At 34.9% G+C, this 13,044-nt stretch overlaps 1 protein-coding gene across 1 annotated transcript in view; it reads right to left on the reverse strand.

Annotated features, from left to right (window-relative positions):
• LOC113225913 (DNA replication ATP-dependent helicase/nuclease DNA2) overlaps positions 1–13,044 on the reverse strand; it is a 33,165-nt gene that overhangs the window by 16,324 nt on the left and 3,797 nt on the right. The window contains 8 exon segments of the mRNA XM_026458379.1: positions 223–361; positions 1,824–1,962; positions 3,204–3,304; positions 3,592–3,780; positions 8,932–9,052; positions 9,200–9,315; positions 11,340–11,499; positions 12,279–12,411. Coding sequence (XP_026314164.1) covers positions 223–361; positions 1,824–1,962; positions 3,204–3,304; positions 3,592–3,780; positions 8,932–9,052; positions 9,200–9,315; positions 11,340–11,499; positions 12,279–12,411 — 1,098 coding nt within the window.

The following is a 13,044-nucleotide window of genomic DNA, read 5'->3' on the forward strand; positions in this document are numbered from 1 at the left end:
ACTGTGACGAACACCTCAATTTTTTTAAATTATATTTATTACCTGTAGGTACAGCTAAAATAATAATGTCACAATCCTACACACCGAGCCAAGTATAGGCATTGATGCGCCGGACAAGCGGGAGTTAACTACTTATCTTATTATGCGATGTCAGTAATCTCTGAGTTGGCGTGATGGTGTAAATGTATGTATGGGTAAAATAGTTATAAGTAAAACAATTACTTACTTTCTTAAACGATCAGCTCGGTCACTGTCTTCTAAAAGAACGCCTAAATTAGTGAGATTTTGTGTGGTGGTGGCGTACGATTCGTATGTGTCGATATGAAATAAGGTATCTTTGTTTGAACGACGACAGAGATCTCTGAAAAAAAAAAAGTGGAAAATTTATGAAGAAACGAGATTAAAAGAATAATTGAGGCCATCAGCGCAATAGTGGTGTAACCACATTTATTAATTTGTTCTACAATATTACTTGTATAATGCATAGGTCGCTGGTTCATATCGGGTTCGAAGGGCTAAAATGTATGAGCCACCTTACTCCATACATTGATTGTAGTGGTATTACGTTACCATCTGCCCACCAATACACTACATCAAGGAAAGATTTGCCACCATAACACCTATATTTCATACCAATATACTTTTACCATTTTCTTTGCAAGTCTTTCTCTGCGTACTGCCACTACAATCCATGTATGGAGTAAAGTGGCCCATACATTACTTTAAATGTTACTAAAGTACATAATTCTATACTTGGGTGCTATTTTCATGTATGAAAAATATTTAATCACTTTAAATTTAATAAATTTTCTATACGTGAAAATAGCATCCAATTAATAATAAATAAAAATAATTATGTACTTCAATAACATTAAAAGCATTATTGTAGAAAAAAATGTAATGTGGGTTACACCACTATTGCGCTGATGGCCTCAAATATTAGTGTGAAAAATAGTTCCATTACAAAAGAATAATTTATACATAAAGAAATGGTTAAAGGAAAATAGATGGAAAAACTGAAGTTAAACAAATAATTTATACTAAAGGCACAGACTACTTTAACAAATTATATTGCAATAATCTAAGTACAGAGTAAAAAAAAGTGACTTGAAAAGTTTGTGGAATTACATCTATTTGCCAAGTTTTATTGCAATCGGTTACTGCAAAATGCGCGAAACCAGATTCATCACTTAGTTTACCACCCTTAGAGGTGAAATATTTTCTTCAAATTTAAACGGGACTTCTACTGAGGTACCCTCTTTCCAACAAAAAGAATCATCGAAATCGGTTCATAAATTTATCCGGAGTTATCGCGTAACATACATAAAATATACAGCTGAATCGTGAACCTCCTCCATTTTTGAAATCGGTTAACAAATACAAATCTCCTACGTACTTGGATGACAAAAATTTGTTTGTAGTGACCTTCAATCGTATACACTTGGGTAGTGATCCCTTTAGCTCTTGTAGGTAGTTTCGATCTATGATATTTAGAGGTATATATTGTAAATGTAAACAATGTTTATTTACAAAGAGCAACACCAATAGTTTCTTACTCATATTTCTCAGGCAAATCTGCCCTACGAATGAGTAGTATATTTTAATAAAAAAAAGACCTATTTGAGATTCATTGAATTATGTCTATTTTAGAAGATTCCAAATCTTTTCCGATAGTCGGTTTCCGTCATGCCTGGTCACCATACAAGAAAACTTTGTAACATATAAAATATTTATTCTATCACTATACAAACTTATAGCAATTCATACTATAAAAATACCATGCACCTATTTGCAAACAAAAATAAGCTTTATTCTTCCTTCACCTTTCTAAAATAATAGCTATACACTTTTCGTTGGATTCTGTAACTACGCCAGCAGCGATCCAAGGTCGATTATTCAAACTCACTATTGAGAATTCGCTTTCTTGAGGACCTTTATTAACTGTGTTGTCTTGTAACGTATCTAAAAAAAAGGATGTGTTATTTAGTTATTATCAGACATAAAATATTTCGACTGAGGGACTTGAATCCAAGGTCATGAAATAAATTTAAAAAATGAACATTTTTGATCACAAAAACAGTTACTTACAAACTTTTTAACTTGTTTTTAAAACGGGGATCTTCCAAGGAAAACGAAAAAAAGGGGAATTTAAGTACTTATTACGTTTTGAATTACTTAATAATATACATACGTTTGTTACCTTTTTAAGCTGATGGCTATTTATTAAGCCAATACACAATAAATATATAATAAAATTAAAATATTACAGGTTTTTGTAGTTACAATTTTTACGCGAAGTAATTTTCCGTATGTATATTATGAGTTTCTTCATTATTTGTTATCTTTTCAAAATATGATAAATTAATATACATACAAAAAAGTGAATCCTATTTTAAGTATTAATTAATTAAATTTAATGCCGTTCGACAACCAAATAGTGACGTAGAAATGATTACAGAAAAGTGGGAAAGTACTCTCGAAGCACGAAATACGTATAACAACGCGATTTGATAGTTTCGAACGGACCCTTTTAACAGTTTATCTTTCGTTCAATTCAGTTTCTCAGTTTATTTTTTAGTTGGCGGACTTCCAGAGTATAAAAACGGCCGTAACTACAGATTTCGTGCTTCGAGAGTAGGGCCGCTGATGGGTAGACATACAATATCAATATTTTGCGGGTCATGGATGTGTGAGACTAGCGCAAGATCGTGGTGGGTGTTACACGAACTACGGAAGGCCCACACTCGGCAAGTCGGGCTGTGGAAAAAGATTACGAGACCCGATTTTGAAATTAATATCTAGCTAGGGCCATGTCTACGTGTATTCTACAAATTGAATTGCACTTTTTCCGTCGTACTTTCACAGCCCAATAACGACCTTCTAATATACTCTTATGAAAAACAGAAAGAAATAGTTACTTCTAAGTTTATACTGTTTATAATTAACTTTGTTAGCGTCTAAATTGATTCTGGTCTGGGTGTTATGGGTAGTGCCGTAAATTCAGTTGCTCTGGTACCCACAGTACAGAGAATTCCCCAGTTTGACACCAGCAGATTCCCGTTAAATTATAGAACTTCACAATTACACGGGCTCGAAAACACGTAATTTTCAACTTAAAAGGATGTTGTTACTGTATACATTTCACATGGCCTATATTGTAATGCTAGAATAATACAACATTTATTTATTTATGATGATCTCACCTATTTCCTTCAAAGATCGTTCAAATTTATGTAAATATCTGTCACCGGATTGCTCTACCGATTTCAGCTTCAGATTCGCAGCGCAAGTACCACGTTTTGATCTGTATAAATAATACAGTTTGTTGTAATATATGATGGTTACAAAGACGACTTGAAACTGCTGCGGAACGGAATTGAAGTGAATTTTTTGTATGAACTTTATGTCAATTGCACAACGTCTCGCGCAATCTTGGGAATTCCCGAAGCTACCGTATCGTATCTAGTTTGTACGTTACACCATTGACATAAAGTAAATTATGCTATTGTTACAAAAAATCGCTTCCATTCCGTTCTGCAGTAATGTAAATTGAGCCTAGTGCAACTACAATGAAACAGTGTCACATTTTACCGTTTTTCCACACTGTCAGTCCATAAAGCTTGTAACGGACTGGCTATCTTCTGTGCTCTTTCCTCCATCTTCAACAACGCAGTCCAGTGTAGGAAGTACTTAATATGTTCTGGAGATAAGTGGCCTAACGCTTGCCCTTGTAGTTTTGAGAGAGGATGTGATTCTGATACGGTTGGTCCATTGGTATGCCTGTTATACAGATGTTGTTAAACGATTACTGACGGTACTGTATTTCTTTAGAATGATGATACCCAAAGTAGTGCATGTTGACCCCCCAGGTGTTCACATCTACTAACAAGGGATCCATTGTCAGCGAAAAGAGAAGTGGGTACATGAGACGTTACTGAGGATCCACGACAATGGAATCCGTTTATGTAGGCCATGACCAACATTTTTACTTTCCATAAACGGAATAATCCACATTATACCATATAAATTACACATGAAACAAACATTTTACAACACACAAGGTATTCGGTAAGATAAATTATATGTATAAAATGTAACTGTGTTTTTTGTAGTTTCTCACTGTGGAGTTAGACTTATCAAAGTGAGTAGAACAGTGTATGTTCATATATTTTAAGTTGATGAACTTGTAAAAAATATATTATCCATATTAGAAAGGCAGGGGATCAACGCAAAACAGAAAACGCCCGTGGCCTACGAGACAAAAAGTTTGGTAACCTCTGCTCTACACTGTGTGTTTTACACTGTGGGTGTTAAATGAGTAAGTTCCGGTTTCGATTCCCGGTAGGATCAAATTGGGAAATGAACTTTTCGAAGGTTCTCGTGTCATGTTTTGGGTAGTGGCCTAGAGTGATTTCCTTTGCTCTGGCACTCATGGTTTGAGGCCAGGTAATTATTGTGATTGTCTGACACATTATTATTGTTGAATATAGTGAGATTCTTAAGAAAGACAGAAATATCCAGATATTTCTTTGCAAATACGAGTATATAATATTCAACGTAGGATTGTAAAACCGCTATAGTCCACAACACCAATAAATTAAACATTTGACAATTAAAACTTCACAGCTTTTAATAATATTTAAAACAACAACAGGTAGGTTATGTTATGCCTACACCACGACAACCATTTCATTATAAACAAAATAGGAATTTAAAATAAATTATTGCCATATGACAATTTAATACAAAATCTTCACTATAACAAACAATCCCTCACCAATAAATTAAATTAAATCTTAGGAGCAACTAATCCATTCATCATATCGAACGAATTCCCATCTGGCGCAACAGTTATTTCTCCAAATTCCGTCTTTACACAAAGCCAGCCTGCAGAATCCACACCCGAAATCTTCCCTTTAAATAACTCCGATCGATCTTTAACTTGTACTTTTATATCTTCGTTATCATGCAACCAATATTTGTAATACAATTTCAAGAAAGAATCCACATCTTTTTCTAAACAATCCAAAATAAACTCTAATTCAGAGCAGTAACATCCAAGAAAAGCTTCAACAGAAATTTCCGGTGAATTTGTACTCTTTTCCTTATTATATATCTTTATAATATCATTTACAGATACAGTAGGAACACTGTTAGAAATATTCACACCAGTACCAATGTTAACTATGATGTTATCTCCAATACAGTTTGCTGTGGTGATTACTCCACCGATTTTGACATCTCTGCCATAGTAAATATCATTAGGCCATTTAATTCGTATATTTAAGTCTTCATGATCCTTTCTTATAGCTACAACAGCTGCTAAGGCTGCTGCATGTTGAATTAAAGGTATTATAGGAGACATTTTCAACCACAATTGTACTGAAATAGCAGCTTGTCCAGGTGGTGTTATCCATGCATTTCCGCCTCTACCTTTACCAACCAATTGCCGTGTAGCTGTGACAGCAATTCCATGTGTTAACGTTTCTTTAATAATGTCCAAAGTTGTCGTTAATACTTCGGAATAAATTAACAAATGACCAAGATTATTTGATGTCAAGTTGTCATAGTATGCTTTCACATTAAAATTTTCAGGGTTGTCCTGTACATAGATAGGTATGAATGTTTTTGAAGGTTTTTCAATTGGTCTTTCATCATTTAGACACCATTGTATCGTCAAATCATGACACTTATGTTTCAAATTGTCTTCTTTACATAAGTTCCTAATCATTTTCATTTTATCATTAAAATCTCCCAAAAAATATCCTTTCGTATATTCAATATCTATTTCTACGTCTTTAATATGAAGATTTAAAACCTCTTTTAGTATTTTCGCAAATATACCGGTACATTCATTGGCTTGCTCTTCTAATAAAGACTCCAAATAAGCTTCAGAGAACAATGCTATGCCTTTATTAGTCAAATCTGTTACTTTGATAAGTGATGGAATGTTAGTGTTGTTTTTGGAAGCTAAAACTTTAACTTCCAATTCATTTCCACCTTGATCTTTATAGACAAACTTTTTTTCCATATGTTTACAGTCCATCACTTCATGTTTAACTTTAACACTGAATTTATCATATTTAAATTCAGCTATATCTATTCGATTTTCGTTTTTATAGAACGGTATAATAGTTTGTAATAAATTTGTATGAAGACCTAGTATTTTGCCACCTTGTAGAAAGTGTTCTTTTACTATAAAAGTATTCACATTGCCTGCTATAGTTAGCAGGGCAGAACGACCCTTCCATGCTCCTTTTTCTAAAGTTTCTTTGCTTATCTTATAAATAGTATATCTATCTCTATCTAAAACTTCCTTAAATATTGATTCCAAGCTATTTTCACAATCTCTGTCATCCGAATTTATCAATATATTTGTTAATGTGCTCATTCTTAGATTTTTTACTTTGTCATTCAATATTATCTTGGTTTCATTCGGTATTATACTCTTTTCAGTTTTTGAAGTTGTTGAATATGTATTAATGTCCAATTTTGATACAATTATCCTTCCACTTTTTTGAAAAACTTGTATTATGTTCCATTTTATAACTCCCATGTATATTAACCTAAGAACTTGCCAACATACTTAATATTTGAAAGAATAAATTTGTATCTACAGTGATGTTATCATTTTCCTTTTAATATAATTTCAAACACTCATATGCTATATTTTTAAACTTGTTTACATTATGTATAGTATGTACATGCCGCAAAAATAACCTCTAACTAAAGCAAAAACATCAATGAGTAGGCACTGTCTTGTAAACCATTGACGTTTCTTTATCTTTAAGCGGCTGCATTGCTTTCTCAAAAGACGCAAAGAATTTAAAAGCAGCTGCAATACTGACCATGACAGTAAACAATTTCTACATACGCAGTATTTTTTTTAATGATGTAGTTTACGATTTATAAATGTACACTCTACACTAATGTGTTTCTATCGGCATAAAATTGCCGAACTGTTTGATGCATTTTATTCAAATCAATTATTTAACAAAATTTGAAAAATGTAATTCACAGCATAGTTAATGTACATAATATATTAATTTACTGCTATATAAGGGCCTATTAAGATGTTTTGACCCAAATAAAAACTACACACATCAAAAGTGTCTAGGGATCAAGTGAATATTTTTGAAATAAAAATTATTTAAGCAATATTTACCAAATCCAGTCTTCCAGGACGACTTCTTACTTTAATGCTTATGTTTTATTTAACCGCTTACCTCTATATAATTAATTAAAATAAACTAAAATTGATGTTTTTGCAAATTGTGGGAAAAAACTCAAATTAACGGCGTCAATTAAATGACAAAAAAATGGCGAAAATGATGATTTTGCTCATTTTTATTGTAAAGATAAGAAAATTAATAATCTGTATTTCCACCATTAACACGAATCACACAATTACAGCGATTTGGCATGCTTAAGATGAGTTCATCAAAATCACTTTGAGGAATGGCCGCCCATGTGTTTTGTAACAAGTCAAAATATTGTTGTAGAGTATGTACGGTATGAATACTTGGCACAGCTCTTCTTTGAAGCATATCCCATGCGTGCTCAATTGGATTGAGGTCTGGCGATTAGCAGGCCACGGCAGAACGTTGATACGAGCTTCGGCAAGAATGCGTGTTACGACTCTAGCCGTGTGTGGACGTGCGTTGTCATGCATTAGTTGAAATGAATCACCCAACTGGCCTCGCAAAGGGATGATAACATCTGAAACAATCCTCTCTGCGTAAACTTGAGCATTGAGGTTACCCCTGATCCAAATGAGATCGGTTCTTCCGCCGATCCAAATACCGGCCCATATCATTATTGTTCCCCCACCATATGGATGAACTTCCTGACAATATCTCAAACGTTCATGACGTCCAGATGTTCTCCAAACTCGAGTACGTCTTGTATCCGGTCTCATACCGAAGCGGGATTCATCCGAAAAGCACACATAGCGCCAGTCTTCTTCCTCCCAGTTTCTGTATTCGCGAGCCCATCGTAAACGGGTCCTGCGATTGCAGGGTGCAATAGGTGGAACTCTGAGCGGCCTTCGGGATCGCAGACCCACTTCACGTAAACGATTTCGGATTGTTTGATCGCTTATTAGCAAGCCTGAGGAGCTGTGGAGCCTCGTAACCAACATCATGGCGGTCATGGTACGATTCCGTCGAGCAGTATTTTGGATACACCGGTCCTGTCTGCGAGTCGTGATGCGAGATCGTCCTCCATGTCGCTCGGCCACGCTGCCAGTCATGCGATAGCGCGTCCAGAGGCGACTTATGACGCTCTGTGTAGTGTTAAGAGTGAAAGCCACAGCACGTTGCCTGGAACCAGCGTCCAACATTCCGGCGGCTCGCATCATCACTTCTCGGGTTAAATGATGTCGTCTCTCCATAATAATGTAAATTGTTTCGGTTCCGATGCAGATATTGTAATGATTTTGTCAAAACGCTATAACTCATTTTTATACAAAACCACATTGACAATCGATTTTCTTCTTATTATCGAATTTTAAACAATATTCCTTATTTAAATGTTAAAACTCACTAAAAAGTATCAATAGCGATACAAAAAAGTTAATATAATTAACCCTAATTGCAGCAATACTCTTAAACGGACTTGATCCCTAGACACTTTTGACGTGTGTACTTTCGAGCTTACTTAATTCTCGACTGCGAGAAAACTTACATAATTAAAATTCATTTTTAATATTTTTTCCCAAAATTATATGTACCTACATGAAACGCAAACATGTCGGAAATTAAACTATTTTTTCGGGTCTAAATCGCGTAAAGGTAAAAAAAACAAATTAAGTTATAAATAGAACAGATATAGTTTCATTTCCAATGGCTACCACGAAAGCCTAAGAACTCGATTTTTGCGTGTCGACAAATAATCTTGGATTCGTCAATATTCAATACTAAAGTTTCTTACCAGAGATGCAATGAGCAGATGGTGAGATAGGGACACTTTGAACAAGCGTTCTCATGATGGACAGGCTCGGGTAGCTTCTGTTGTAGTAAACATGACGCATCCTCTATGTCGGTTAGCTGCTCTGTAATTGTAATTGCAGCCAATAGGAATTCTGATGTGTTACACCAAAAACAAATTCAAAATAAGTAAGACCCCTGCCCCATACATACACGCATTCTAATACGTTACACAAACCCACTAAAGTTATGAAATCTGAATAATACTCTACCAGGGGTAACATCTTCTGGTCCAACAGCGAGGTACTGTACGAGTTGATTTCGTAACATTACGAGATCGCGTCTTTCGGGATACCCGCAACTCACTTCTCGAAGATCAATTCGGTCCCTTAACAAAAAGAACTTATTGATATAAAACTAGGAAACAGCAATACAAAAAAAAGTCTTGACTATAGAATATTCTAGTAAAAGTAGGTGTAGTTAGGTGCCTTACACATTACAGTACATTCCATATCATTACCTAAGACCATAAACGAATCTATCCACCAAGGTATTAATGGAGTCACCTAGATCCCACAGACGGCAGTCATCACTACGAAGTCAGTAAAGCTGTTAACAATTGAACTGCATGCAGTCGAGACTTCAACTGCGAGTAGTCGAGAGTGCAACTGTGTGAGTGAAGGGAACATCGTTCGTTGTCGTCATCAAAAATATCCGAGAATGAGAAGCGGAAATTGACATTCATAACGGGATACATGATTTCTTTTTTGTCTGAAATATCTTGATCTTTAGTAGTAACGGCAAAAGGTAATAATTATTTGAGGGTTTCATGAACTTAATGGTAAAACAAAAACACAATTGGTGAAACTTTTCTCGACGAATTTAATTCACATTTCCACAGTTTTCTGTAATGGCATTTTTGTTTACATTTTTGATCGCATATTTCATCGCAGGGTGTAGTCGGATTACGTGCATAAACGTTAGTTTCTCGACGAATTAAAACTGAGGATTTCGATAATGATACTTCGGGGAAGGAAGTGCGTAAATATAAACCTACAAAGTTTACAATGGGAATGAAAATCACCGATTTATTATTTTTATAACTATGTTTACGTAAAGAAACCATTTTTGGCGAATATCTAAATTTGATACGTAGACCGAAGAAGCATGATAATTTTGTCCAACAACATCATTAACTAATTTTTTATCAAATTGGCTTGTTTCTTCTCCGAAGTATCGATATGTTCATAGTCAGCTTTTAGAATCAATTATCGGATACGGTGATAAGCTAACTTGTAGATTCGTCCATCAAATACGCGGAGCTCCTGAAAAAGGTAAGCGGATCGCATGAAGTCAGTCTCGACTGCATGCCGTTGTACGTATATATCAACTTTGCGCATGCAGTCCGTCTAGTAGCAGTCTATAGGAGGGTAGATCGATTATATCCGATCTCTCACTAACAGAGGTGTACAAAATATCTCATGAAAAGTATATTGGAATGCAATCAATCACAGAAGTTGCTTAGCGTTTTTTTGTTGAAATATGGAAGTACCTACTGTTTTCTATATGTGCGTTCCGATAAACGAAGTAATTTATTGAAAGCAAAGGTCAGTGTAGTTTACAAATCCCGTTCCGTTGCGGTTTTTTGATGAGACGTCAGTAATATTTAGTGATTTCAAAATACTCAAAAGTACAGAAACACAAAACACATTAAATATTCAAAGTATTTTAGATAGTGTGTGTTGTGTATGTCGTATGAATATTCCTAAAACTTATATATTTGAGCTCTGCTGTTAACACTGAATTCTCGCATCGTGGTCGTCTAGTGACCATGATGCATTGGACTTATAATTTTTTACTTATTTTTTAAAATTCATTGTTTTAAACACGATACATAGTAAACAAAACAACAACGCACAGACTCATAGCCCCGTCCTAGGGAAACCCAGTATCCATGGATACACACACATAGGTAGACAACCACAAATTACACCCAAACTCACGAGATAAAAATGTAGGCCATACAAATATTTGTCCCGGTTCGGAAAGGCTCGTAAGGCTCCACCACTGAGGGAGTTGAACATATTTAAATATACTAATTACATACAATTATCAACATCGAATTAAACAATTAAATCATAAACACACTGCCATACGTGACACATCACGTCATGTATTTTTTATGGTTCTGTGATATGCCGTAATTGGCAATATATACCGATATAATGTAATTTATTTTTGTTACAAATGTATACTGTTGGATATCTTTTATTAAATAAATAAATACTTGTAAAAGCGACTTACCTTCCTCCCAGTCCGGGTCTTAAAGTTTTGTTCCTTAGTTGTTTTTAAAACCAAAATCAGGACAATCGACAACCGCAATTAAAGTTCCTGTAGTAACTAAAAGCTTACTTGAGATAGAGCAACAACCCTCTCTGTAGGGCCGTGGTCGGGTCTTCCCCACGTTGCAAACTCAGCATCATACCATACAGAACTAGCTGTCCTCTATGTTCTGCCGATACTGATGCTTTACCGCTTTTTAGCTCTAGGGGTATTATGGAGCGTTGGCGACCTATGAAAATAGAATTGATCCCTTTTTCTGATTTTCAAATACGTTAGTAAATACTACCAACTGAGGAAGTGGTAACTTAGTTATAATTTTCCCATAATACTACAGGTAGTAAGACATGATAGTAAGATAAAGAATAAAGGTTCAAACCGATTAGAATTCTGCTTCCATGAATGTCAGCGGCTGACACCGAAAACTAAGAAACAACTCAAAGTTATTAGAAGCTACTCGATAGAACGAATTAACAAATCAGTCCGTAATTTGTATCAGCCCTTTACAATACATACACTAATGATTTAAACATGAATTAATGATAAGCGTACATTGGTGTCCTTCTCAGAAGGTATTTTTATGCGGCCCGGTTTAGCCTATATTCATTCATATTCTTACGAATATATTCGTTTGATCTACTTAATAGACGATAACCCTCGCTCCAACTATAGTACGGTCGAGGGCCATCATCATCATCTCCAATCCGCCAAATTAGACCAGCTTGACAGAGACTGGTTCACCAGGAGGTGACTGACTCCCTAGGCGTTGCCGACGGCAGCAGCGGGTGATTTTTGGCTCGAATATATTTTATACGTTACAAAATTGACCATAAAGTTCATTATGCTATGTACAATATTGTTAAAAGAATTCGCTTCCGTTCCGTTACGCCGCAATATAAATTGAGCCTAGTTGAATTCACATTGACTATTTAAAATTTTACATTTAGGTATGTATGTACTATACAATCAGAGGTATTGTGCGATTATAAATAACAAAGAAAAGTCAATCACCTTGTCTGTCATGTACCGTAACTTGTAGTGTAGCGTCAATCTTTCCCTTCAAACCTAATTGAGGGCAGCACAAGTTCTCTTCTATATCCAGTACTTTGTCTATATGACCCATCCATTGATTTTTTTGTGACAACTTAAAATAGAAAAATAATACGGCTTACTTTTTAAACTTTACTTACTAAACTTAAAAGTACTTATAAATAATAATAATAAATGACTTGATTTAAAAAAAAAAACATTTTTTCTATTAAACTAGATATCTGTGAATGTTGGTAGGTCAATGCCTGTGGAAGGTAAATTCCACTATTCTTTGAATGTAGCAAACAATGTTTGTGTTTCACTACACACAAACAATGGCTTCCCAGCATAGTGGGCTATTTCTACTGTGCCTAATTTATCAGGAAGATAAAAAAAAACCTGAGGCGTATACCTAAAACCTGACTAGCATAGCCGATGTTGTCACGTTATTATTTTAACCAATGACAAGCTCGGTGTATTATTTATGCACAATCATTTTAAAATGACTTTTTTTCAATTTTCCCTGGTTTAAACATAAGTCAAAAAGCTACTGAGAGATTGAAAAACCGAGAACAAAAAATATTTTGCGCATTTTCTTATTCATTTGTATAATAGAAGTCCATTTTGGTCTGTTGTACTACTATTGAAAAGCAGCAATGGAGTTCATCTTAGAGGATGGAAAAATAGTGTAAGGAGTCCATGGATATGCATTTCATGGCTACTTACTAGAGAATGCCAAAAAAAACTA

The sequence above is a fragment of the Hyposmocoma kahamanoa genome, unplaced genomic scaffold (assembly GCF_003589595.1).
Source record: "Hyposmocoma kahamanoa isolate Upper Pololo Valley unplaced genomic scaffold, ASM358959v1 180, whole genome shotgun sequence".
Classification (NCBI taxonomy): Eukaryota; Metazoa; Arthropoda; class Insecta; order Lepidoptera; family Cosmopterigidae; genus Hyposmocoma; species Hyposmocoma kahamanoa.